At 45.1% G+C, this 27,018-nt stretch overlaps 1 protein-coding gene across 1 annotated transcript in view; it reads left to right on the top strand.

Annotated features, from left to right (window-relative positions):
• The window catches only part of LOC135211122 (uncharacterized), a 123,897-nt gene that overhangs the window by 84,274 nt on the left and 12,605 nt on the right, over positions 1 to 27,018 (top strand). The window contains exon 3 of the mRNA XM_064244235.1: positions 5,650 to 5,764. Coding sequence (XP_064100305.1) covers positions 5,650 to 5,764 — 115 coding nt within the window. The remainder of the gene's footprint in view (positions 1 to 5,649; positions 5,765 to 27,018) is intronic.

The raw sequence follows: 27,018 nt of genomic DNA, 5'->3' as shown, positions 1-27,018 counted from the left end.
CCCAGACTCCTTTGTGTTCCCCATCTCAGTAGGAATCAAGCAGGACCTCCTTTGGTGGAAATCAGAAGGAAGGCTAGAGGAAGGCTTGTCTCTTAGCCAGTTGAGCCCCAACCTTACGCTCTTGTCAGACGCATCGGACAAAGGGTGGGGAGCTACTCTGGGGAGAAAGGAAGTGTCGGGACTTTGGCAGATTCATCAGAGAAGCTGGCACATAAATCTAAAAGAGTTGAAGGCGATTCATTTGGCTCTAATGCACTTCAAGACAGAGGTAAGAGGGAAAGTAGAGCTGGTTCAAGCAGACAACACCACTGCTCTCTCTTACATCAAAAAACAGGGGGGACACACTCGTTCTCTCTGTGCGAGGCAGCGAGAGACCTACTCATTTGGGCGAAAGAGAACAAGGTTGTCTTGAGCACAAGATTTATTCAAGGCTCGAAGAATGTAAAGGCAGACATTCTCAGCAGGAGAGGGCAAGTCCTCTCCAAAGAGTGGACGCTACATCCTCAAATATGCAAGAAGCTTTGGGGGATTTGGGGATGTCCTCAGTTGGATCTCTTCGCCACAAACAAGACAGCTCGTCTACCACTGTATTGCTCCCCAGTTCCAGACGAGGAGGCGTTTTACAGTGGATGCCATGCTTCTGGACTGGTCAAATCTGGATCTTTAATGCCGTTTCCCGCCTTTTCAAAATGCTAAGACTAGTTCTGGCAAAGTTCAGAGGTCATCAGATCGTCAGGATGACTGATAGCCCCCTTTTGGCTGGCCAGGGAAGGGTTTCCGGACCTACTACTGCTGTTGACGGACTTTTCGAGAGAGTTACCGTTAAGGAAGGATCTACTCAGACAGCTCCACTTTCTGAGGTTCCATCACAACTAGTCCGCTCTTCGACTAGTCGCCTTCAGACTGTTGAGCATCTCCTCAGAAAGAGAGGATTTTCAAAGAGAGCTTCAAGGGCTATTGCTAGACCCAGAAGAGAATCCTCTGATCGAGTGTACCAAGCTAAGTGGGTCCAATTCAGAGCTTGGTGCAAAGAAGAAGGAATTTCGTCTTCTAAGACCTCTATAGCTCAGTTAGCTAACTTCTTTCTTTTTCTGCGTGAGAATAAGAAGCTTTCTACCCAGACGATTAGGGGTTATAGAGCTATGTTGTCTTCTGTGTTTAGACATCGAGGATTAGACATTTCTAATAATCAAGACCTCTCAGACCTGATTCGTTCCTTTGATACGACCAAGACAAAGGAGTCAAGAACAGTAGCTTGGAACCTGGATGTAGTTCTTAAATGGCTGATGTCAGATAGATTCGAACCGATCTCCTCTAGTTCTTTTAGAGATCTGACTAGGAAGACACTTTTTCTTTGTGCTTTAGCATCAGCTAGAAGAATCAGTGAGCTGCATGCTATTGATAAGAGTTGGATTTGCTAAGGGCAATGCCATTTGCTCATCAATGCTGGGTTTTTTGGCTAAGAATGAAAATCCCTCACGTCCTTGGCCTCGTTCTTTCTCTATAAAGAACATTTCGGAGTTAGTCGGGCCTTATGAGCCTGATGTCTTTCGTCCAGTGGAGCAATAGGACATATGTGCAAAGGACCAAAGGTATAAGAGGCAAGAGTGATAACCTGTGGTGTTCAGTGAAAGATCCTTCTCGTCCTCTTTCTAAAAATGCGCTCTCCTTCTTTTTAAGGAATTTGATTTCTGAGGCACACGGACAATGTCAGGACTCAGATATCAAAGTGTTTAGAGTCAAAGCTCATGAAATTAGAGCAGTGTCTACGTCTATGGCCTTTAGACGTAATCTGTCTTTGAAAGACATTATTAAATCTACATATTGGATAAGCAATTCTGTCTTCGCATCTCATTATCTGACAGATTTGCAAACCACATATGAAAATTGCAGTACATTGGGGCCATTCATTGTGACTGATACGGTATTGGGTGAGGGAGAGAAGGATGTATCCCATCCTCACTAACTTTTATCTTGATTATGTTTTTTGTATTTTTAAGGTTGTCTGAAGATACAAGGGTTTTTTGAGTATCTTTCAGTCTTTTAATGTCATGGTGTATTTCTTAACCGGTTGTGGTGATCCCTCGTTTTTCATTGTATTTTGTGGTGATTTGTACTGCACCCTGAGCAGGGGCATTATAGTCTTGTCCGTTACAGTCACGTCCTCAACGGCAAGTACTTATTATTGTGTCCGACACACGGATCCATATATCCTGTGGGTACAATAAAGGCCAGCAGACTACAGAGGCAGTAACCACTGAGTCAGCGGTCTTTAAAGGTAAGGAACCTATATCTCCGGATAATTCCAACAGTTGTTATTTTAGCTGCCATTGTCCCACCACCTAAATGTGTCAATCAGCTATATGTAACCACCGGGTAAGTTATATAAGTGAAAATGACATTTTTATAATAATATAAAGTTTCACTTATACTTACCCGGTGGTTACATAACAAAGCCCGCCCTCCTCCCCTCATATGGACAGGTAGGCATGAAACTTCTGATTTATTGTTGGAATGGTTCCCGGTACCCGGTAGAGGGCGGGAGTAGAGGGATCACCTGTCAAACCATTAGCGCTACCGCGAATTTCAAATTCTGCCGTGACGTCAGGAGACGACAGCTATATGTAACCACCGGGTAAGTATAAGTGAAACTTTATATTATTATAAGAATGTCATTTTTAGTTACCCATAACTAAACCCTGCGCATTTATCACTATGATGGTTTGCGTGTTATCTCCTTCATTTAATATGGGTAATAATAAGGATTTTCCCATGTCTCTTTCCTGTTCTGGTATGTTGTTCTTTTCTTCATTTCCAGAAATTTTGACATTAAAAAATCCAACTGGCAAAACAGGTCAACCTGATTATCATCCATACAAGTTATGATACATATAGATGACTCCGTGAGAGGTTGGGGAAGCCATTGAAAAGATTGTCTCAATTTGGGAAGTTGGTCACCTTTTCTTGGGAGAAGTGTCACATCAACTTCTGGGACTAATGGCTGGCTTTCCATCTCTCAGAAAACTGAAACTTCCAAAAGGGACCCACATTTTTTAGGTCCTAGACAATATGACTGCAGTGTCTTCTGTCAAGGGGTTGGGCTCATGCTCAGCCATTCTCAGTGCAGTAATGCTATGTATCCTGTGGATGGCCCAAGTAAGAAAGTGGTACTTGTCAGCAACTCACCTCGCAAAGTCTTTCAGCGTAATAGCAAGCTCTCTTGTTAAGGAGTACAGCAGCTTTAACCGAGTGGATTTGGACAAACGTGCTTCCACACCCAAAAGTGGACCTGTTTGCCGCACACAATAACCATCCACTTCCAGCGTATGGGTCTCCAAACCTGGACAATAGGATAATAGCAAGAGATTTATTCCTAAAGAATGGAACAAATGGAGGACAAGCTACCTCTTTCCTCCATTGTCCCAGATTTCAAAGGTTTCGGGCATACAAGTTTCTTCCAATGAAACCATTTACCTAGTGGCCCCAAATTTTCTGAACTGTCATTGTTCCTACATTTCAGCATAGACATCCAGAAACTGCAGTGGCATTGCTGAAAACGGCAATCAGGAACTGTTCTCAAAGGAGAATGCATGGAAGAGAAGTCCTAGAATGCTAGGAACTACTCTGGCACCGAAGAAAAGCTCGTCTGTGTCCTGAGGGACAGCGAAATGAAGGGAAGAGACAACGATCTTGGACGACCCATGCTGTTCCATATCTGTGCAAGTGAGACGTAGAGAGCCAGAGTAGTCAATGTAGGGCAGGAGATAGAGCCCTCCTGTCCTGAGTCCTTCATATTTGATCATTGTGCCAACAAGCACTATTTTGACAGAGACCAATTATAAGAGAATTCTTTGTAATTGGTTGGTCTGCCTTATGGAGCCCTGGGCAAACCATGAGAGTGAAACTCCCTTTAGGACTCACAGCAGCTACCTAAAATATGTTTTTCCTACATCAAATCTTGCTATATATAAGTTGACATTGGGTTTTAACTTTATCTGTGGTCCAAATAAAAATTGTCATATGCCAAACTGTTGGTAAGTTTGTTGTACATGTTGTGGTAGTTTATTTGTGTTATTGTGTTATGAAATCTTTTTCCTTTTGTAGTTTTGTTTTGTATTTGTTTCTCTTTTAGTTTTGTTATATGGGGTTCTCCTTCATCTACACTGCGTTGAGTTTGAATCTCCCTTAGGAACTTATGTTTAATTTTATAGAATACTTATCTGATCTGGACGTCTTGGCTGATTTATCTCATTTCATTTCATTCAATTCCTTTTCCTTTAATTCACTTTCTCAGGAGGCTTTTGACGTGAATTCGTTGCCTTTAGGATTCTGGGCAAGGTAAACACCACGTTTCTCTTTCTTAATTATTATTGTAACACACACAAGTTCACTGTCCAATCACACATAAATGACACAGGGTAAACGTAGTATAAACTGACACAAATTATGCGTCCAGAGGTGAGTTCCTAACTAAACTTTTCTTTCATTTCAAATGGGGTCTAAACCTATCTCTAAATTCTGGCTCCACCTTCATTTCTACTGGAGACCACCCTAATCCTTCATAATTGGTTAATCTCGTACGCCTGCTACTTCCGGCTACGACGATTAACAAATCAGGGTGTATGCTGTTAGTAGTCGTTACCACCCGCTGTTTGGGTCACAGTTCAATATTAACAGCTTGCATCATCGATTTTTGTTTCGTCTCTGGCATTGGTTTTTACGAGTCTCACTTTTGAAACATCCTATTTTGCGTTCCATTTCTACTTCTCTCTCTACCTCTCTCTACTATAACTCTACTAGTAGATTTTTCTAGCTAATATCTTCCTACATAATTATTCATATAACTTCTGCCTTTACATGCTTTACATACATACTAAATTTAAACTCATTTGTGAATACAGTAATCCTAAATGGCAAGGGTAAAATAATTGTTGAGCACAGCCAAAGTTTATCACTGGTACAAATTCATTTAATCTATCAAAGAATGTATATGCTTTTGGTACACAGCCAAATTGAAATTATGTACATCACCAATTTATATCGCCAAATTGAAATTACTTACATCACCAACTTATCTCAACCATTTTACATTTATCTGATATAATTTTGTTGAATATTTTGTCCTCAAAATATTTCATTTATGAGTTATGTAATACAGATTTGAAGGGATTTCCAATGGCTATAAAATTTTTAGAGTAATACTTCCTGTTGATTTCAAACTTTTAATCTTATATTTCTACTCAAGAACTCTGAGAAGGTATATCCACCCGAATGTTATCTAGGATTTCAGATGAAGATCATTATAACAAATAATCAATGTGTACTTCAAAGACTGTTGGTTTGTTAGCTATGAAAAATACAAATTAATTTTAAAAAATTGTCATATTTCATCGGACCTCACAAACTTGGAAGCGCTATATATGTGTGCACTATTAAATTTATTTGATAAATCTATATTTTCCTTTATATATTATTAGAATCAGAAGTGGTATCACCTATGGATTAATAATAACACCAAGATATTCAGATAATTTTTATGATGCAGAACCAAACAAGCTCATTTTTGTCTCAATGGGAAAATTTTTTAATAAAGAATATATTTTTCAAATTTTTTTTTTCTCTATGTTGTAGAATTTTGTTAATTTACAGGCGAGAGAGTATTATATTTCGACGAGCCATGCGCCAAGTTCCTCATGACGAACTGGATAGGGTTGTGTCTCGAATAGCAGCCTATAATAACGAGGAGTTTACTTTGTTTATGGAGGTAATGTTTATTTATTTCTTCTTTTTTTCTAATATTTCATGGTGAATATTGTTTTAAGACAATTCTCTCTCTTCTCTCAAAGTTAGTACATCGTGTTTTTTTACTTTTATAGTTATCCATGTAGTAGTACTTTCAAGTTTGTCTCATGGATCTTGTACAGTGCTAGCCATGATTACTGTATTATTTATTTGATATCTGAATTATGAAATTTGGAGACTGTTTAATGACATTGTAATTTAACTGGTACTTTACAAGTATTTTTACATTCAATATAGTTGTACTGCTGGCTGATATAGACAATTGAACTTTCTATGTAGTACATGTATTAGATATGTGTCTGAAATAAAGAGGTAGAGAGAACATTTATGAACCAAGTTATTATTTTTCATACTCATGTGTATTTTGCCTAAATTCAGTAGGAGGTACCTCAATTTAATGGGTTTCGTTACTTAACCAACTCGCCTGAGTTTGATAAAAATGCTAAAAATATTTTGTACTTACTGGAGAAATCTGGCAAGTACAATAGGGTTATTGAACTGTAGACTGGGGCTTTCTTGTTTGTGCCTGTAAAGCTGGAGGGTGAGGGAATGAACAAACACTCATGTTTACGAGGGTGGATAGGGAACAAACAGTGCACACACATGACCATTGATTTCCTCTTTGTGCATCATGTAAGGAAACAATACGTATACTTGCTGTGGGAGTATATGCACATGTATGAATCATATGAAGATAAACTACTTCTAATGTGTTTCTTGCGTTTCATGGTCAGTGTTTTAATGAAGAATTTGGGGTGGTTATGTTTAAAAAGAAAGTGTTTATGGTTTATATTTTATGGGTTTTATAAACAGCACAGTGGCAGTACCTTGACCTACAAGTTTAATTCGTTCCATGGCTGAGCTCATAGCTCAATTTGCTCGCACATCAAATCAGTTTTCCCAATTGAAAATACTTAAAATGCCCTAAATCTGTTCCAACCCTCAAAATGCCATCCAAAATTTTTTATGTTTTATACTCTTAAATAAGGCAAATACATTTCTAAATAACAAATATTGTATAAAAACATAATAGAAAGACTGTGTAAAGATATAATAAGGTTTTATACAGTGTAAGGTAGTATTCAAGTTACAATCATTTGTCTTCCAATAATCCGATTTTGTGATGGGGTTAGCAGTTAATACTGATACAATAATATTTTGAAATATTTATAAATTTTGCTTGCAATGGGTGCAGGCAGCAGCATTCAATCAGGGACTGAGAGAGACCAAATTACAACAGCCTAAGGGAGCGAGAGAGACCCAATTACAACCCCCTAACCGTAGCCCATCTTCTAGTTAAATAAGTTCAAAAACAGCAAAAGAGAATGATGAACGCATTGTTTCAACATTATACTCGTTGCATAAATGTGTACAGCCATGGACAGCCGAACGAGAAGCGTCTTTTTTGCTAAGTACAACCAAATTGGATAACAACAACACCTGTTTGGCTTGTACTTCAACCATCATACAATAGTAAACAATTACCGTAGTTATGTTATAAATGACGTTATGTAGAATAGGACAGAGATATTTTTATGTAACAACTTTATTCGCTATTCGCTATAGATCAAAGATCAACAAGGAAATATACTGTTAAATTTAAACCTAGTTGTAGCTGAAGCTGAGAAAATGGTTCAAGCTGCTAATGACCAGTATTGTGCACAGGCAACAGGGATGAAACTCCCATAAACTTATGCCATGAAACACAACCGTAAATAAAATTGAGAGAAAATCATTTGAATTAAAATTACTGAGCTTGAAAGAACACATTTTACTGTTATTTTCAAGCTGATAAAAGATAAATAATGTAAAGCTCGTATTACGATGAAATTAAGTGAAAAAAGCGAACGGACTCACGTAAGTCAGAGCAGTGGGTGGTGGATGTTCTCAGAGTTGGATATTTGATTCCGTTCGAGGTAACTCCAGCCCTGACAGAACAACCATTACCGCACCTCTCCTATGCTCAGGAATCTTAGAAAGTTCTTATTCTGCAAGAGGAAGTGAAGAAGATGATGGAGAAAGGAGCTGTAGAACAAGTGTCGCTTCCGTTAAAGGGGTTTTACAGCTGTATTTTCCTTGTCCCTAAAGCCAATGGAGATTGGAGGACAGTGATAGTTCTGTCAACATTGAATCTGTTCATAAGGAAACTCAGATTCAGAATGGAGACCCCTAAGACAGTTCTAGCAGTAGTCAGGGATAAGGACTTTATGCTGGCAATAGACTTGAAGGACGCATACTTTCAGATCCCAATCCATCAGTCTTCCAGGATATTTCTCCGCTTCAGTCTTGCAGAGAAAGTTTTCCAGTTCAGAGTCCTGTGCTTTGGATTGACAACGTCTCCTCAAGTTTTTACAAGAGTATTCACTCTCGTGTCGACATGGGCACATGCTCAGGGGATCAGGCTAATAAGATACCTAGATGACTGGCTGGTGATAGCAAAGTCCAGAGAAAAATTACTTCTGGACAGGGATACCCTTCTGCAGTTTTGTCTCAGCCTAGGCATTGTAATAAATCAGAAGTCAAAGTTGGATCCAAGTCAACGGCTGGTGTATCTGGGTATGATTATAGACACAGTAAAAGCCAAAGTGTTCCCAGCAGACCAAAGGGTAGAGAAATGCAAACAAGTGGTGAATGCCTTTCTGGAAGAGCAAACACAGCCAGCAAAACAGTGGCAAGTATTCCTGGGAATTCTAAGTTCCTTGGAGAAGCTGGTACCACACAGGAGACTACACCTTCGATCATTGCAATGGAGGATGGAGTTTTGGTCGCCAACAATAGATCACCCACACAAGCAAATTCCCTTGATGACAGAGGTGAGGAAAGGCCTACTGTGGTGGGTGCAGGACAACAATCTGACAGTGGGAGTTCTCCTTCAGCAACCCTCTCCGGACCTCTTGCTGTTCTCAGATGCGTCACTCGAAGGTTGGGGCGCCCACATAGAGGAGCTGATGATTTCAGAGAAGTGGAGTTGCAAGGACAGAGAACTCCATATAAACGTGTTGGAGTTAAAAGCAGTGTTTCTGGCGCTACAGGAATTCCGGGAAAGGGTGAAGAGGCAGTCAGTGGTATTGATGTCAGACAGCACCACAGTAGTAGCTTACGTAAACAAGCAAGGAGGCCTAGTATCTCGGCAGTTACACCTGATGACAGTTCAACTTAATCAGTGGGCTGAATGGTGGACAGAATGTTCATCTTATGGGAAAGGCCAATCATAGACCTATTCTCAACCAGTTACAACAAAAAGTTGGAAGTGTATTGTTCAGTAGTCCCGGACGCAGAGGCAATAGCAGATGATGCGCTACAACACCCATGGGGCAATCTGGACGTACACATTTCCTCCATTTTGCCCAATCTGTGAGGTTCTGAACAAGGTAATGCAGTCTCAGAACCTCAAAATAACTCTGGTAGCCCCACTGTGGCCAAAGGCAGAATGGTTTCCGGACCTGTTGGAACTCCTAATAGATGTGCCGAGAGAGTTACCTCCATGGAACAACCTACTATGTCAACCACACATGGAGAGGTACCATCAGTCGGTGCAGTCCCTATCACTTCATGGGTGGAGACTGTCAAGTATCTCCACCGAGCGAGAGGCTTTCGTCAGAAAGCAGCAGTACAGATGGCAGGAAATATCAGGTCATCGGCAGCGGTCTACCAAGGAAAATGGTCCGCGTACTGTGATTGCTGTCGTAGAGGGAACTTGTCTCCACTCGGAACCACTATTCAACAGTTAGCAGATTTTCGGATACATCTCAGGACAGAAAGGCATATGTCTGTATATGCTGTAAAGGGATACAGGGCTGCTCTAGCCTCGGTCCTGCGGATTGAAGGCGTGGATATTTCTTCTTCATGGGAGCTATGTTAATGAAGAGTTTTGAGCAGTCCTGTTCCCCGAAGGAACTAAAAGCCCCCAGATTGGGATTTGACCATGGTACTGAGTAGTCTCACAAAACCCCCCTACGAGCCATTGAGACAGGCCACAGATAGAAGCTTGACCCTGAAGGCAGTCTTCCTATTGGCCCTAGCCTCAACCAAAAGGGTGGGGGAGCTGCATGGTCTGTCATATGCGATGAAGCATTCAAGAGGTTGAAAGTTATGGTTTTTGAGTTTGTCCCAGAATTCGTTGCCAAAACTCAAAACCCATCAGTAGTGGATGGCATATTCAACTCATTTTCCATACCTTCTCTGGCAGAATTTGTGGACAATGACTGAAGAAATGCTGCTATGCCCTGTCAGAGAATTAAGAGCATACTTAAGAAGAACGCGGCATCTCAGGCCGGGATGCCGAACTTTTTTTCACTTCCTTTTATTTGAAAGATGTTGCCCATAGATCCTTGGATACTTTTTCCTTGGGTCCAGTGGTGGCTGCCCAGCAAGTGATATAGCTCCTCCAGTACCCCTGGCGGGTCAGTTTGTGTCTAGTCTAAGATGAAGGTATGAAAGTAGAATGAATGAGATGACTGGTCTTTCTTCTTTACTACTTTTCTAACTACTCCTTTACCTACGGGCAGTATGAAGGAGAGTACCATCATGAGCTGCAATGGACTAGATGCAGGTGAGGGGGACAGCCATACTGTAAAGATAATGTAGAGTATAGAACACTTTTCAGTAGCAACACACTCCTCTCAATAATAGGAAGAGAGTCGTGTGATAATAGATCCAGATACAAGGAACAGGAGTGATTTATGAGAACGGATAGCTCTCCACCTTCCGTAATATAATAAATCATGGTATTGTATGAAACACCCAGAGAGGGAAACCAATAAATTCTCATATATCTTTGGTTCAAAGGTTAATAGTCCATTGTTTTAGAATACATCTATTCAGAAATGGATAAAGGTGGCAAACTCCCAGTCGGTTATAGAGACTTACCTCCCACCAATAAGTAAGTCTATCCTAATGTTAAGACCGAAGGTTTGTTTCGTATATGAACAAATGACAAATTTTTAACCAATTTGTATTTTTCACAACTAACAAACTTGAGGTCTTAACAGATAAGGCCCACCTCTAACCACCCCTCTAACAGTCTAAACTGGTTTGGAAGAGTAACTGATAGGTCACGGGACGCCAAGGGCATTCTGGGAACTACAATACCCCGTGACCTGGTATAGATGCCAATAGTCCCTGGATCTCACAAGTTTTGTTATTAAATCTACCGGTTTCCAGCTTGGCGCTAGTATTATCCTAATGTTAAGACCTCAGGTTTGATAATTATGAAAAATACAAATTTGTTAAAAATTTTTCATTTTTTTACTCAATAAACATGCCACCTACGCAATCTAGTAACAAAAAAATAAGTTAGTTCACAATCACAACGAGATATATTCAAGTCATATTTCGACCTAAAAGCACGTCTTGTAACGAAAAATTACCTTGTCTCATACAAGCCAAGTATCTAGATATTTGTTGATGCTAACTAGAAGCACAAAAATTCACTCAGAATTGAGTTAAATATGGCAAAATGAACACACATTCGCCATCAGCCGATTTCTAAACCAAAACATTGACTGCTATGGTAGTACTATTTTATAATACAATAATATAGAATACTTACTATATTACTGGATACGGTGAAGTAATGGATAATTTTATAAAAGATTTATGGAAAATATGCATATTTACTTTATCTTCTTTGCTTATCCTAATTACTGTACTTTACACATTTTGTAATCATAAGTCAGTAGAGGCAATTCATTTTGCAGATACATATATTTCCAGTACTTTAAATTAAATTATAGTAATTATAAATTACCGGTTAGGATAGGTTGTAAGATCCTTTATGGAAATGCACCAGACAATAAATGCTACGAGAGTTATGTTGACTAACAGCAGGGGTTTTGTTCTAGCTGTGTGCCGCAAGTCAGTTTCCGCCACAAGTTCATTTCAACCGTCAGTTGGTGCTTATTAATACACAAATTAATAAATAGGCACCATCAACGGCAGTTATGGCACTGCAACTAGATACTACTGGCAGTAGTATCTGGTTTACGGCGGGGGTTCTGTTCTGACGCTGCATCGTAAAACGAAATAATTGTTCGAAAATTGTGAGAAAACCTTACTTTTAATCCTTTGAGTATATATCCTTTGGGTGTCATAAAAATAATGTAACTTGCATTTTTATAGTCTCATAAAAAATGACCTCCAAATTTTCAACAGTCTGCAGTTTTTGAGCCATATACAGTGGAACCTCGACATACGAAAGTCCCTACTTACGAAAAATCCAAGTTAGTAAAGCAAAGACAAAGATTTTTTTTGCTTCTGTATACGAAAATAATTCAGGTTGCGAAAGGATGTACTGTAAAGTCCGAGATTTGCCCGGACCGCCAAGAACAATTTTAAAACTCGCGCGCCGCCAACTGAGTAGACTGGCCACCATCCTCCCGCTCTCCCATTGGTTCCTGATGCTAGTCATTGCCATAAGATCCTGCTCTCCTATTGGTCAGCATCTGTCCCATCATCCCTCTGTGTAAAGGAGTCCTTCGACCATTTCGTTGCATCAGCGTTATCGTACGCATGCAGAATTCGTTCGTTCACATAGATTTCGTCTGTTAACGTAAATTCGTGTTAGTGATTTCGCTTTCTTTGTATACTTGTATACTTTATTGTGTTGTGTGTGAACTTAATTAACTTAATTAGCCATGGGTCCCAAGAATGCTGCTGAAGTTCATGGAAAGTAGAGGATGCTTTCTATGGAGACAAAGATGGTGATAATTAAAAAGTATGAAGCTGGCATGCGGTTAAGTGTGATCGCTAAGGAATACGGCTGAAATCCATCGACGATAGGCACCATCCTTAAGCAGAAGGAAGCCATCAAAGCAGCTACACCTTCCAAGGGCGTGACTACTTTGTCCAACAAGAGGAGCCACATGCATGATGAGATAGAGAGGCTGCTTCTTGTATGGATTACTGACAAAGAAATCGCTGGCGATGCGATAACCGAGATGGCAATCTGCCACAAGGACAGCGCTATTTTCGGCGATTTGATTGCCCAGGCCGAAGACGACGGAGGAGAAAGGATGTTGACGGCAACCCCAGACTTCAAGGCCTCTCGGGTGTGGTTTGGTAAATTCCAGAAACGGACTGGCATCCATTCAGTGGTGCAGCATGGGGAGGCTGCCAGCTTGGACACAAAAGCGGCCGATACCTTTATTAAGACGTTCAACAAGATGACGATTAAGGAAGACTACAGTTCTCATCAAGTCTTCTTCAGCTGTGAGACACTGGCCTTTTTTGGAAAAAAATGCCTTGTCAGACGTACATCACGGAGGAAGAGAAGAAGCTACCTGGGCATAAGCCTATGAAGGACAGGCTTACGCTTGCACTTTGTTCCAACGCCAGTGGGGATTGTAAGGTCAAGCCCGTACTTGTGTATCATTCCGAGACTCCTCAAACTTCAAGGCCCACAAAGTGCTAAAGGAGAAGCTTCCGGTGATGTGGAGGGCTAATGCGAAAGCCTGGGTAACGAGACTTTAGTTTACCGAGTGGGTAAATCTGTGTTTGTTCCGATACGTAATACAAACCCTCGGTCCTTTAACAATAGGAAGGTAACTAGCGGTAGCTGGGACGGTCGTAAGCTTCGAACAAGGGGAGAACGGTAGTTAACTGCTTGTCCGATCGTGCGCGCGGCGAAGAATCACTTTTGCTTTCGGCCGTGGTGTGACAGGACGTGCTCGTCATCGCTCTCTGCCCGCTATTTCGTCGTGTGCTTTGAAAGTTTACAATTTCTTCTCACTGGTTTGTTTAGTTGGTTGTGAATGAAATTGTAAGTACTCTTTTCACTTTTTCATTATTAATTTAATTTTGTGAAGTGAATAATGGATCTGGAAATAGAGCTTTCGCCGCGCCCCCCGGTCGCCCGTAGAGTGTGTCCCGGGCTGGAGGGGCATAAATGCGGCGGCTTTCGCTCATTCCCAGAGATAGATCCTCATGAATTGTGTTCTCGGTGCCGGGGGCGAGAATGCTCCCAGGCCGATCCATGCAATGTCTGTGATAATTGGTCCGAGGCACAGTGGGTGCTGTATGAGGGTAGGAAGAGGCGTAGACCAGCCAAGGAGTCGTCGGAAAGCTCTCCAGCGACTCCTTTGGTGACGGATACCTCGTTATCCTTCCTGCCCCCAGCTCAGCCCCCACGGTTCGCGCCTTCTCCTGCGGGGGGGGTTTCGGAGTCCTGCTCCTCACTCGATCCGTCGAGTGTGGAGGAGGGCGCCCGATACCTGGATGTTCAGCTGTATTCCGGGTCTTCCGTCCGCTCTGGGTGGGGTTCGTCCTCCCCCAAGCGCGAGGGTGCCCCTCTAACTGACCCGACTTTTCCTCCCTCAGGTGTGCCTTCTGTGAGTGACGACCTTGGGCAGGTGTGGGCGTCGTTGGGACTGCAGGGCGCCCCCAGTATCCAGGGCTTAATTCAGCGGTTGGCGGGGTCGGCAGTGGTTACTCATGGAGTGGTTACTACTACAACGACTACCTTGTCTACTCCAGGGTACGCCGCCCCTCCGCATGTGGTGTATACGCAGCACATTGCTTCGGTGACCCCGACAGCATCGATCCAAATGCCGATCGCTGCCGTGCCAAGGAGGGGCGTGCCACCTCCACCTGGTTTCTTTGTGCTGCCGACCCCCGACTTTCGCTGCCCAAAGAGTTCTCCCCTGGACCTGCCGCCTGTTCCTAGGATGACGCTGGCTGACTGTAGACGCCTGGGACGCCTGATTATGGTGCCGTACCTGTCGCCGATGTTGTTGCTGGCCCAGCCGCTCGCGCCGCTCCTGTGAGGCTTGCTGTGCGTGACGCTCCTGCTGTTGCTGTTCCTGCTGTTGCTGTTCCTGTTGTTGCTGCTCCTGCTGTTGACGTTCCTGCCGTTCCTGCCATGCCTGCCCCTGCCCACGTCGTGTCTCGTCATGGAAGTGCTGCCCCGGACTCAGGTCTTTCCGGACAGGTGCAGTCGGGCCGTGTTGCTTCGGCAATTGCCCTGGCTCCGGCCTGGATGGAAGACCTGACGTCCGTCCTGAGAGAGCTGACGAAGAGGAAGGTGTGTCGTCGTCTTCATCGTCTTCTTCGTCGTCTGCTGCCGCCTCTCCCCCTTCGACTTCTAAGGCTTCCAAGCCGAAGAAGAAGAAGGCTGCCTCCTCCCCCCCTAAGAAGGCTCCTTCGGGACCTTCGAAGGGCTCGTCTCACTCTGGTGTGACGGGGGGTTCTTCTGCTGTCCTCCTGTTCCTTCGGGAACGGGGCCCGTCTCCTCTTCTGAGAAGAAGAAGAAAACAGGGACCAAGGGTGTGCTGGCTACCGCTGGTACACCCTCGCCTGGTCTTGTTAGCTCTGCTGCTAAGCCAGGTACCGGCTCGGCTTCTCGTCCACGAGAAGTTCTGAGTGTACGGTCTCCTTCGGTAGATCGTGCAGCCAAAGTTAAGACGCCCGAGTTCGCTCAGCGTCAAGACCGAGGCACGGAGCAGAAGACTGTCGAGAGCCGCTCAGGTGACTCTCGCCAGGCCAGCGGCCGCTCTCGTAGCGACCAGCCGGTACCTCGGGTGGACGTGACGGTCTCTGACCGGCCATGGGTTGAGGCTGGGAAGAGGTCCCCTCGACCGACGGTACCAGCCTCGGCTGGTACCAGCGGTTTGACGTGCCGCGAGGACCCTCACCGGTCTCACCGCGAAAGTGAGCTCTGCAGGTCACCTGACCGCCGCTCCCACAGGGACCGGGCGGATAGGGCGACCAGCAGCAGCTCGTCTGACGCATGGACCGGGTCAACGTGCTCAGTCGAGCCGCTCGCCACAGGTGAGCGGCACGGCCAGGCCAGGCCTGCAGATCGCTCCCCCACCGTGGGTTGGTTATCGGCTGCGCCCCCCCCCACGTACGCTGGTCCTGCCAGCGAGCGGGGGGGGAGCGTCAGGTCTGTCTCTCCACTACCTTCAACTTCCTTGGGATACGCCGGGAAGAGCGAGGTAGCTAGGAGTGATCGTGAGAGGTGCGCCGCTCACGATCCCGTCACGACGCCGCACGTGCCAGGTATGGTCTTAGGACCAGCCAGGTCGTACGCGCAAGTGATTGGAGGCGACCGTCAGGGGTCTGTTGCTGTTCCTCCTTCTGAAGGAGGAGGGTCTCGAGAGCTGCTCTTGTTGGAGGGACTGGACGGTCCTACTCCTCAGGACACTGTAACTCTCGAGATCCAGAGGAACTTTGCCCAGGTTATTGCGCTGATTCGTCGGCACAACGACCTGGGGGAAGGATCGCCGCTCCCACCATCCGAGCCCACGTCCCGGCTCGAGTCATTTTGGGGCCCGAAGAGGGAACCCAAATTGACGGTGGGGCTGCCGCGATCAGAGCTTGCAGACTCAGTCCTTGACCAGGTGGAGAATTTCGTCTCAGGACGAGAGGATTCGCTGAAGTCAGGACGGTCTTCCAAGCTACTTCCTCCTCCTCTGCAGCGACAGCGGAAGTTCTACGTGCCTTCAGAGGATCCAATACCGCCCAAACAGGTTAACCCGGAGCTAGCTAGGCTAACTCCAGGTGTGTCCCTGCAGCAGCTCCTGTCGGAGAACTTGTGGTTCTCGCAGCAGGAGGCACTGGGCTTGGAAGCTACCGCTATGGCAGCATTCCAGGCAGTCTCTTGGTTGGATCTGTGGTCCCTCACAGTATCCAAGGTCGCGGCCGGCTCTGGGGGCTCTGCCCTCGAAGACGACCCCGATTTCAGGAGACTGTGCCAGTCTGGAGGTAGGGTCATCTCCTACCTCGCCCATCAGACGGCAAACCTGTGGGCCAACTTGGTTCTCCGTCGTAGGGACGCTGTCCTTACACGAGTAGCCAAGGGGGCTGGGCGTGAGGCGGTAAATGGACTCCGCAATGGACCTATGAAGAGTTCCTCCGCTCTTTCCTGGAGAGATGGTGGATGCTGCGGTGGAAAGACGGCGCACTGATGACAGTGACCATCTGGTTCACCAGGCAGTCTCGAAGGTTTCTGGGCAACCTCGAGCTACTGCGGCTAAGCCTAAGAGTTTAGCTAGCGCTTCCTCGGCTGCTAAGACGGCTGCTCCATCGAAGCCCCGAGGAAAGACTCTTCCTGCTTCAACTTCTGCTAGAGGAGGCCGTAACCAGCCCTCCTCCCAGCCCTCCTTTCCCCGAGGAGGTGCTGGGAAGAAGTCGAAGCGAGGTGGGAAACGCTAGGGACGGCGTTTCCCCTCACCTGCTGCCGGAAGTGGGGGGGTGCCTGGCGAGCCATTGGGCAACTTGGCAGCGCTACGGTGCCGAGACCTGGATAGTAGACGTCCTTCGGGAGGGATATCTACTACCCTTCTTAGCGTCTCTGGTCTGATCACATTCCTGCAAGCAATCTGGTTGACCTCTTTAGTTTTAGTCTTTTATATATATGGACTAACATTCCATATTTTTATTATGTAATCATTACATAAAAGCTCGGTCAGCTACCAAAACCAACTACTGAATATTACTCAAACTTGACTTGCATTTGACTTATAGGAGTGTGATACAGACACTATGTGAATATATATAGATAAATATAAAATACTTATAAGTAAAAAAAAATTCATGGTGTACACAAATACAAATTCAAGTAATAAGATATTAGACATAATATGCATATAATATTCGTAAATAATAGTGATCACGTGATATATACTGATACAGTTTTTCACTTCATCTCTTTAAGATACATATGCTACAGAAAATACTAATGTACTCTGATAACATGATAAAAATCATATTTTAACTGATAAAAATTTCATATATGAATTGATAAAATTATTAATGTTTATGCTGATTGATTCGTTGATTTTTATGCTAACTGAATTTATATATACATATGTATATGGATTCATATAATTATGATTAATATATGTGCACTTTAAATAGATTCCTATTGCGTACACGTAAAGATATATTTCGATTCTGTTATTTATGATCATTTATATATAGATTCCTAGTGCGTACACGCAAAAAATATATTTCGATTCTGTTATTTATGATCATTAATATATGAGAGTGCGACTGGCTTCTCTTCCCCATCTTTCTCTCCCTCTACCTGTGGGCAGAGGGTCACGGTCGTCACCATGCTGGAAAGGAATTTGATGCAGGTAAGCTACTCGACCGAGCCCCAATCTATCCCTTTAGTTAGGGATAGAAGCAAATATCCTCCACTTCCTCCAACAAGGGGGAGGGAGTGGATGCCTACTAGAGACAATCCAATAACTTTATATTGGCTCTTGTAAAGGAGCAAGTTCTTGCTTGCTGGTACAACGAGATACGCTTGCCTCTCTCTTAGTACTTGGCTCAGAGGTCTGACCATTGATCCTGCGGTGCACACCCCGATCAATCGGACAGAGGTTTGGATCCCTCCCTTGCTCTTACGACCAGGGAGGCACTCCAGGGTTGGACGAACACCAGTCTGTTCACCAAAAAGACTCAGATTCCTCCCACCAATAAGTGAGTCTTCCTATTGTTAAAGGACCGAGGGTTTGTATTACGTATCGGAACAAATGACAATTTGTCGAAAATTGCATTTTTCCTAACTATACAAACCTGAGGTCCTTTACATATAGTCCCACCTCATGCCACCCCTCACTCTGCAACTTTTTGCATGGGCCTAAAGCAAGAGTGATTCTTCAATCTCGGGCTCGCGGCGCGCGCACGATCGGACAAGCAGTTAACTACCGTTCTCCCCTTGTTCGAAGCTTACGACCGTCCCAGCTGCCGCTAGTTACCTTCCTATTGTTAAAGGACCGAGGGTTTGTATAGTTAGGAAAAATGCAATTTTCGACAAATTGTCATTTCGCCCTGACAGTGAAGAAATTTTTGGAAGAGAAGCGCCTTTCTCTGAAATGTCTGCTGTTGTTGGACAATGCCCCTACTCAACCTCCTGGCCTCGAGGAAGATATCCTATCGGAGTATTCTTTCATCAAGGTTCTTTATCTTCCGCCTAACACCACCTCTCTCCTCCAGCCCATGGACCAGCAAGTGATATCAAACTTCAAGAAGCTGTATACAGAACATCTTTTCAAGAGATGTTTCGACATCACCGATACCACAAACCTCACCTTGCGTGAATTTTGGAAGGAGCATTTCGATGTTGTGATATGCATCCGACTCATCGATCAAACTTAGCAGGAGGTTTCGAGGCGAACCTTGAATTCTTCTTGGGGAAAACTCTAGCCTGATGCTGTATCCGCCTTAGACTTCGAGGGATTCAACGTGGGCAAAGCTGATGCAGATTCAGAAACAGTTGACGATCCTGAAACTGTTTTGCAACCAGATCTTGACGAGATCCTTGCACTCGGGAAGTACATTGGGCTAGTCATCGACGAGGACGACATCAATGACCTTCTCGAGGAGCACCAAGAGGAGCTTATCCATGCAACATAACATCGTTCAAGAAGAGTTCTCCAGCAGCAGCGAGGAGGAGGAGGAGGACCCTATGACAACGGCAGAAATTAAGGATGCTCTAGCTGCTTTTCATAAAGTGCAATCATTTGTAGAAAAGAGACACCCCGAAAAGGTTTACACAGGTCGTATGCTTGCGCCGTTCGATGACATTTGCCTGAGTCATTTCAGGAACATTGTGAAAAGCAGGCAGAAGCAGTCTTCCTTGAATAGTTATTTTTTAAAGAGGCCTTTAGTAGTGGTAAGGAAACAAGAAGATCCAAGTGATATGAAAAAAGGATTTTGACGTAAGGCAAAATCTATTTCTGGGCGATTGGCTCTGTCGCCAGCGAAATATCCTTTAATCTATTATTTCTAGGGTAAATGTACTAACACATACCAGAGAATAAATAAATAAAGAAAAAGGTCAGTATAACTGACTCGCTCACCCTCCCAGAGAGTGTCGGTATGAACACTATGGCGAGTGAGACCACTACCACGAGCCAAATGCCAATAGAATTCTCCCACTACAAAATCCCCCAAGAGGGGAGCCGACCCACAGAGTGGGCAGCACCTACTACTATTACTCCATCCATGCTGTCGACTGCTGCGCCTCTGGTGGCCATCCTGAAGTTAGCAGACAATCTTGGCGATGGGATGGGTAGGGCGGGATTTCGCTGGCGACACAAGCCAATCGCCCAGAAATAGATTTTTTCCTTACGTCAAAATCCCTTTTCTGGGCTCAGCTCGTGTCGCTGCGCGAAATCGTACCAGAGAAATAGCACAAGATTGTAAAGAAAATCAACAAAATATAAAGGGTCTCAAATAAAAGATAAAATAAAAATAAATCAATATAATTGCTAATAAAGATACATATACAGTGATACAAATAGAAATATTACTTAATTATACTTAATGCTAATAATATTTCTTAACTTAAGGTAATATACATATATACAGGAGAAATATCATATATGTACAACAAGGTATCTGTGTAAAGCTTATGTATCAAAACAATCTAAGCAATTAATATAAAAGTTGAATAAACAAACTCAACAATAATAAAATATAAAAGAATGTATATGACTTAATATACAAAACCTCCCCCGTAACCATTATAATAAGATGTATCTCCTAGCATAAAAACTAAGGAGATGACATCTACGAGATCAGTAATCATCACAATGTGATTGTCCCTAGCAAAAAAAAAATAAGAGACACCCACTATAACATTATCTCAAAGCAGCTAAGACACAAGGTGATCGTAAAGAAAGCAAGGCAGGAATAGACGAACTGTTGGGTGAGGCAGGTAGAAAGGAGGACTGAATCTTCTACTAAGGATTAGTTCAGAGTCATGGGAAACTATGTTACCCGCTGCAACTGCTGAAAATTTCAGGGCTTCCAAAGACTTTAAGTAATGACGTTTGAACACTGTCGGTGATTTCCATCCAGTATACTTTTTCAACTCATCGAAGTTCATGTGTTGGAAATAGTAATTGAGGTGGCTACGCCCTGACTCATGTGCTTTTGGAAAAAGATTCAGGATTGGCTTGTTTAATGAAGTACGGATTGTTGCCTGATGCCTTTAATAGATAAGTACCACCTTTTTCTCTCCTAAAGAGAGGACCCGATGAGGATGAGGAGGTCCTAGATAGAAAGGCTCGTAAAGTTGAAACTGGGCAAAGAGATATATCTTGTGGAAGGGGTAGTACCTTCCATGGTTCCCACCTCATCAAAGGATCTTCATTCTTAGCTAAAAAGCTACGTTCCGGTGAAGTAGCACTTCCCCTGTGGGAAGGAACTGAATATGATCCGGATCTCTGGATAAAGCCGACAGTTCTGAAATTCTAGCTCCTGAGGCCAAGCTTAATAAAAATAGGGTTTTTTCTTAAAAGCATTATAAATGAGCATGTGTCATTATTGGTTTCTGAAGCCAGTTTAGAACATCGTTTAAGAACCAAGATACTGACGTAGGCCTTACAGAAGGTCTAAGTCTAGCACAGGCCTTGGGAATAGACGAGAAGTAGGAATCTGTCAAGTCTATGTTGAACCCAAAATTGAAAAATCTTTTTCAAGGCTGACTTGTTTGTCGTAATTGTGCTAGCTGCTAAGCCTTTTTCAAATAAGGATCTGAAAAAGGATATAGCTGAATTGATTGTCCATGATCTTAATATCTGATTCTTTCAGGAAGGTTGCTACTTTTTGACAGCAGCATCATACTGTCTCAAAGTTGACCCCCCTCCTCTCTTATCTGAACTTCAAGAAGAGAATATTCTGAGGGTCAATATTCGCATCCCTTTTCGCTGCAAACTTCATGAAATCCATAAAGTTAGGGTTTTGAGAATCCCTGAGGAAGCGAACACAGTCTTCGTTTGTACTGACTGGGAGAGCTTGGGATTGGGGATCCGAAGAGGGGGCGGAGACCCAGTTTCCGGATGAGAGGGTACCAATTGCTCTTCGGCCAGTCTGGGGCTACTAGAGCCACCTCTAGCCATTGACCCTTGAACGTCCTGAGTTTGTTTAACACTTTCATGAGAAGATTCACCGGAGGAAAGACATAAATCTTCTCCCAGTTGTTCCAATCTAGAGCCAGGGTGTCCGTGGCATAGGCCAGAGGGTCCAGGTTGGGGGCCACATAACACGGGAGTTTGTGGTTCGCTTGGGATGCGAAGAGATCTACCTGTAGACCTGGAACTTCTGAAGAATCCATTGGAACGAACTGTTGTCCAGTGACCCATTCCGACTCTAGAGGTGACTGATCGGGAAAGAGCATCTGCTATGACGTTTCTCACTCCAGCTATAGGGGTGGGGGAGGGGAGAGATGCCAACTGAACTTGTCCGCCAGGGAGAATATGGCTACCATGACATGATTTAGATGACGTGACTTGGAGCCTCCTCTGTTTATACAATGTACTACCACTGCGCTGTCCAGACTAGTTTTATGTGAGAGTACTTTGGCGGACGTAACCTTTTTAGAGTCAAGAACAGTGCCATTGCCTCCAGTACGTTTATATGGAACTGACGGAACTGAGGTGACCACGTTCCCTGACCTTTTGAACTGGGAATATCCTCCCCAACAGCTTAATGAAGCGTCTGTGTGGATGGTGATCCCTGGAGGAGGAAACTGAAGGGGCACTGACCCGATAGGTTCTTGACTTTCGCCCACGCCGAAGTCGATTCTTTAGAATCAGGAGGACTGAAGGACAATTTGTCCCTGGACCTATATTTGCCCGTGAGCGCCAAATTCTGGTTAGGTCTTTCAGTTTGGCTTTCATTAGGATGTTCGTCACTGATTGCAAACTGGAGAGAACCCAGGATCCTTTCCTGAGATCTTCTTGAAGCCAGTTTGTGACTCGGAAATTGCTTGACTGACTTTGCTATTTCCTTCCTCTTGGACGATGGAATCGACAGAGTATGGGAGGATAGATTCCATTGAATGCCTAGCACTGAAAGTTTGACTCTGGAGTGAGTCTTGATTTGGTCCCTGTTTATCTTGAAACCTAGATATTCCAGGACCTGAATCACTTTCAGTGTTGCTTTGTTGCATTCCTCGACTGTTGAAGCCCGATCAACCAATCGTCGAGATACGCTACTACCATAACCCCTTGCGATCTGAGTTGTTGAACACTACTTCCGCCAGCTTCGTAAACACTCTGGGTGCTACGTTGAGCCCGAAAGGAACTACCTTGAAGGAGAATGTCTGGTCTCCTATCTTGAAGCCTAGATAAGGACGGAAGTGTCTTGCAATAGGGATATGATATAAGCGTCTGTAAGATCGATAGAGGTGGTGACGGCCCCCCCACGGGGAAGTAAGGTCCGCACCTGCGAGATCGTGACATCTTGAACTTGTCGCAGCGAATGGCTAAGTTTAAGCGGGACAAGTCTAAGATTACTCTCTTTTTTGTGAGCCTTTCTTTGGCACGCTGAACAAGCGACCTTGAAATTTAATCTTTTGACTCTCGCTATAGCTCCTTTCTGAAGGAGATCCTCCGCATACTCCGTCAGTTCTTTGGAAGGGAAGTTGACGGAAAGGCCTGGATGGAGGTGGGTTCGTTAACCAAGCTACCAACCCAGGCCTTTTGACACAATGGCTCTTGAGCCCATTGCTGAAGTTCCACCGGTGGCGAAAGTGAAACAGCCTCCTCCTACCTGAGTTCTTCCATTGGTTCTGGTAACCTCCTCGGGCCTCTGAAGTGTTTTTCCCCTATTAAAGGGACCTCCCGATCCTCTCCCACGAAAGGAACGTTTACCTCTGCCTCCCTTACCCGAGCGGTCATACTTCTGTGAAGATTGACTCTCGAAGTTTGATTGTAAGCTGGAGAGATGGCATAAGAGGTGGAGGGCTGAGGCTGAGGGGAGATCACGTAAATTGGCTGTGATTGAGCCTTTGAAGTGGAGGGCTGGGCTGTTTGCACTAAGGGAACGCCGGAACTTGCTGAGAGCGTGGCTGCTTTTTCTGGTAGGGCTGGAAACGCCTGGGTTTCCCTTGCCCTTTACCTCTAGCTGCAAGATCTTGCCTCCTCTTAGCCGTAACCCAAGGCCCAAACGGTCCCTTAAGGCTTCTGGTTCAACCTCGTAGCCTCTGACTGGACTTCCTTCACCATCGCTTCTGGGAAGAGATCTGCTCCCCAGATGCTTGACGAGAGTAACCTATTCGGTCTCGTGCCGATGGTTGCTTCTTGTAGGACATGCTTCCTACAATTCGTCCTAGCAGTGGCAAACTCAAACATATCTGACTGTACCGTTTGAGTCAGGGATTTGGTCATAAGTTTGAAAAGCGGCTCTGAACCATAGGCTATGGTGGCCACCTCGGTCATAGCCATAGAATTAATCGATCTGGCTAATCGCGATTTAGCGTCAAATTCAGCCTGAATAAGGCTATCTGGAAGCCTGGGTAGCTTTTCACCAAACTGCTCCATAGCACAGTCCGGTTTGAGTTTGCCAGCTGAGAAGGTGTTCGGTAAGTTCTTCCCATAATTCTCCGGCTGAAGGAAGTAACGGAGATGTAGGATCTGCTTCCTTCAGTTGAGGCATGGGGTCCCCCTTCTGGGGGCCGCTGGAATGGTAGAAGTCGCGATCTTTGTCAGGAAAGGGAGCGGGGTACTCTCATCCATCGTGAAGATCGTAAAGGGACTCTTGAAGGGTTGGATTTTCGTATTAGAACAATCCATTGCCCTCTAAACACCTGAGCCATTTCTCTCTGAGCCTGGCGGTTCACGTGAATAGAGGACCGTCTCCTTTGGTACCCTATTCATCTCGAATCATGGCTGAGGCGGTGAGCCTTGCGTAGCCGATGAAACGGAGGCTGAAGGTTCTTCCGGGTAGAACTCGAAGTCCTCTATCCTTCGAGTTCCAAATTCCGATATAGAAATGAGTCCGTCTTGGAAGGGGGCGTATGACGCTACTCTCCACGGGTTGTTCATCGAGAACGGAGGTAGAGAGTCATACGGGGGAAGCTGGGCTCCATTCCTTGCATTGGAAGGTGGAGGAGAGGCTAGAGGAGCTTGGCTCAGTCCGGCTATAATGGAGTCTTGAGAAGTAATCCTATCCGACAACCGAGAGATCATTTGTTCCATGCTACTCTTTAGAGACCCAACCAGGTCGCCCACCTGTTGTAACAGGCCAGCATTGGAGTCCAAAGCCGGAGCTGCTGCGGAGGTGGAGGGGTAGCTCTGAATTGGAACCAAGGGTAGCGGGAACTTGACGACTCTGCCGGAGTGTGAGATCTCTCTCTGGAGATTTACTCCTCGAGGACTTAGAGCCGGACCCAGAAGCTTTAGATCTGTCTGCTCCGGGATTCCTAGCCGGAGACTTACGAGAGGAGGATGACGCCGAAGCCGTCTTCTTAGACGACGACGACGTCTTTGTCAAGGATTTCACTGCTTGACCCTTCCTTGACCTTGGGTCTAACCGAAGCGTCAGGAGGAGTATACAATTCATCACCCGTAAAGCCTGGAAGGATGGAGAGGTTGCAGGAGTAGAAGAAACACAGTTAACGCCCAAGGGTATCCCTTGGGTGTCCACCACCTTACCTACCTCGACCAACAGGTCGTCTACACTACCATAGGTCTACATTAATATCCAACGTCGCGACTTCCGAGGAGATATCCTGGCCTTGGTCAGTCAATGAGGCAGCCAGCTGTTGTTGGATGAAGGCGATAGTCGGGGCAGCCTCTGCTGGGTCGACGTATCCTGTCGCCTTGCCCCTCCGGGGAAGATTAGTACCGCCAACCTTTTCTCCAGGATGTAGGGCATACCCTTGGCGGCGTTCTTCCCGAAACCGCCGACCCAGGCCCGCAGGGTTGCCAGTGCGGTATCCCATCACTGGGCCGGCGCCTGGAAGAGAGGGTATCGATTAGATTTAAGAATAACTTAAAACTAAAGATAACTTAAAGTATAAACTTAAACTTATAGGGCTATAAGGCCCCTTGAATTTTGTTTCCTTAAGTTAGAGTAATGGATGCAAACCTTAACGCACTCTTAAAACAGATGCGGACCAGTTACCGGAGATGGAATACTTACCCCACTAGTCCTAAAAGCTGGCTCACCAGCATCGTAAACATTCTGGTACACGTCTCATGGTACCAGACCTGGATGTCCCGTGCGGAGTCGCGCATGGAGCATGGGACCGGCAAACTTCGTGTCCACACGGGTCCTGAAGTGTGGCGGCGCATCCCGGATGCTCACAGTTGGTGGTCTGTAAGATGGAAAGACACATGAGTATCTTAAGAATACACTTACAGGCTAAAGGACAGAAGAACTCCGTTGCATGCCGGAGCTCGGAAAAAATCGGCTTAGGGCATAGCCCTCCCCTTACTAGCCTGAATAGGCTATAAAAACCCCGGAGGTATCCGGTGAAAAAGAAGGGAGGGGGAAGGCTTTAAGGTACTTAAAATAAACTTAACATCTTAAACCTAAAAGCTCGAACGTACCGGACTAAGTCCAGTGCGTGGCGGAGTGATAACTCAGTGAAACGGAGAGGTTAGAAGAGACCGACTGTATGTTCCGGTCCACCCCGTGGGGTAGACTTAGCACCTTTCCGCTAGATGCCAGGCCTCCGGTGGTAAAGGAGCCCTAGTAAGGTGGGAAAGAGCGGGGGGCATACAGACTCGGGCTAGTAACGGAGCGACGAAGTAGTAATGGAGAGGGGGAAAGGCCAGTCCCCCCCACCTTACCATCCGACCGGACCGAGAGCCGGAGAGGTCGAGTCCAGTCTGGGTCTGTCCCGTCCCTCTACCCCCTCCGCCGCCTGGGGGGAGAGAGGGAGGCAGCTCGGGTATGCGGAGCGAGCATGGGCAGGCCTACACCCCCCCCGACTCTATGGAAGAGCGGGAGGGGGGAAAGGTGACTGGACAGGCGTCTGGCTGCCTCGTGATCACATAGTGACCACGGGGCGATAAGAACACTAAGCCTAAAACATAACCAACTGATCAGCGAGATGCTATTGGGAAGCAACCGAGCTGACCAGCGGTAACATAAAGGCCCAATAGGCCGTGACCTAGGCTAAGCGAGCCAGACGCCTAACTAACCTAACAAAATCACATAGATAATAAAATGAATAATAAAATGAAAGAAAGAAAACAAATAGTAGGAGAAAAAATCCAGGAGTGTACGACTACCCGAAGGCAAGTCTACCACTCAAAGCTAGCCGAGGCCGATACTAAGAGCCGTGGCTAGGGTCTGGATGGAAGAGCCTACATAAGGTAAAAGACATGCATGCATGACAAAACCGTGTAGACCTTACTCTAAACAAAGCGGATAATAAAATAGAGCGTACAAAGACAGGGGATGCTCTGGGTATGGGCGACCCAGAACGGACCCATCACGAGGCAGAACCATGCTGCCATGCTTCCGACC

Source organism: Macrobrachium nipponense, chromosome 4, assembly GCF_015104395.2.
Source record: "Macrobrachium nipponense isolate FS-2020 chromosome 4, ASM1510439v2, whole genome shotgun sequence".
Lineage (NCBI taxonomy): Eukaryota > Metazoa > Arthropoda > Malacostraca > Decapoda > Palaemonidae > Macrobrachium > Macrobrachium nipponense.
This window is presented reverse-complemented; position numbering and strand designations above follow the sequence as displayed.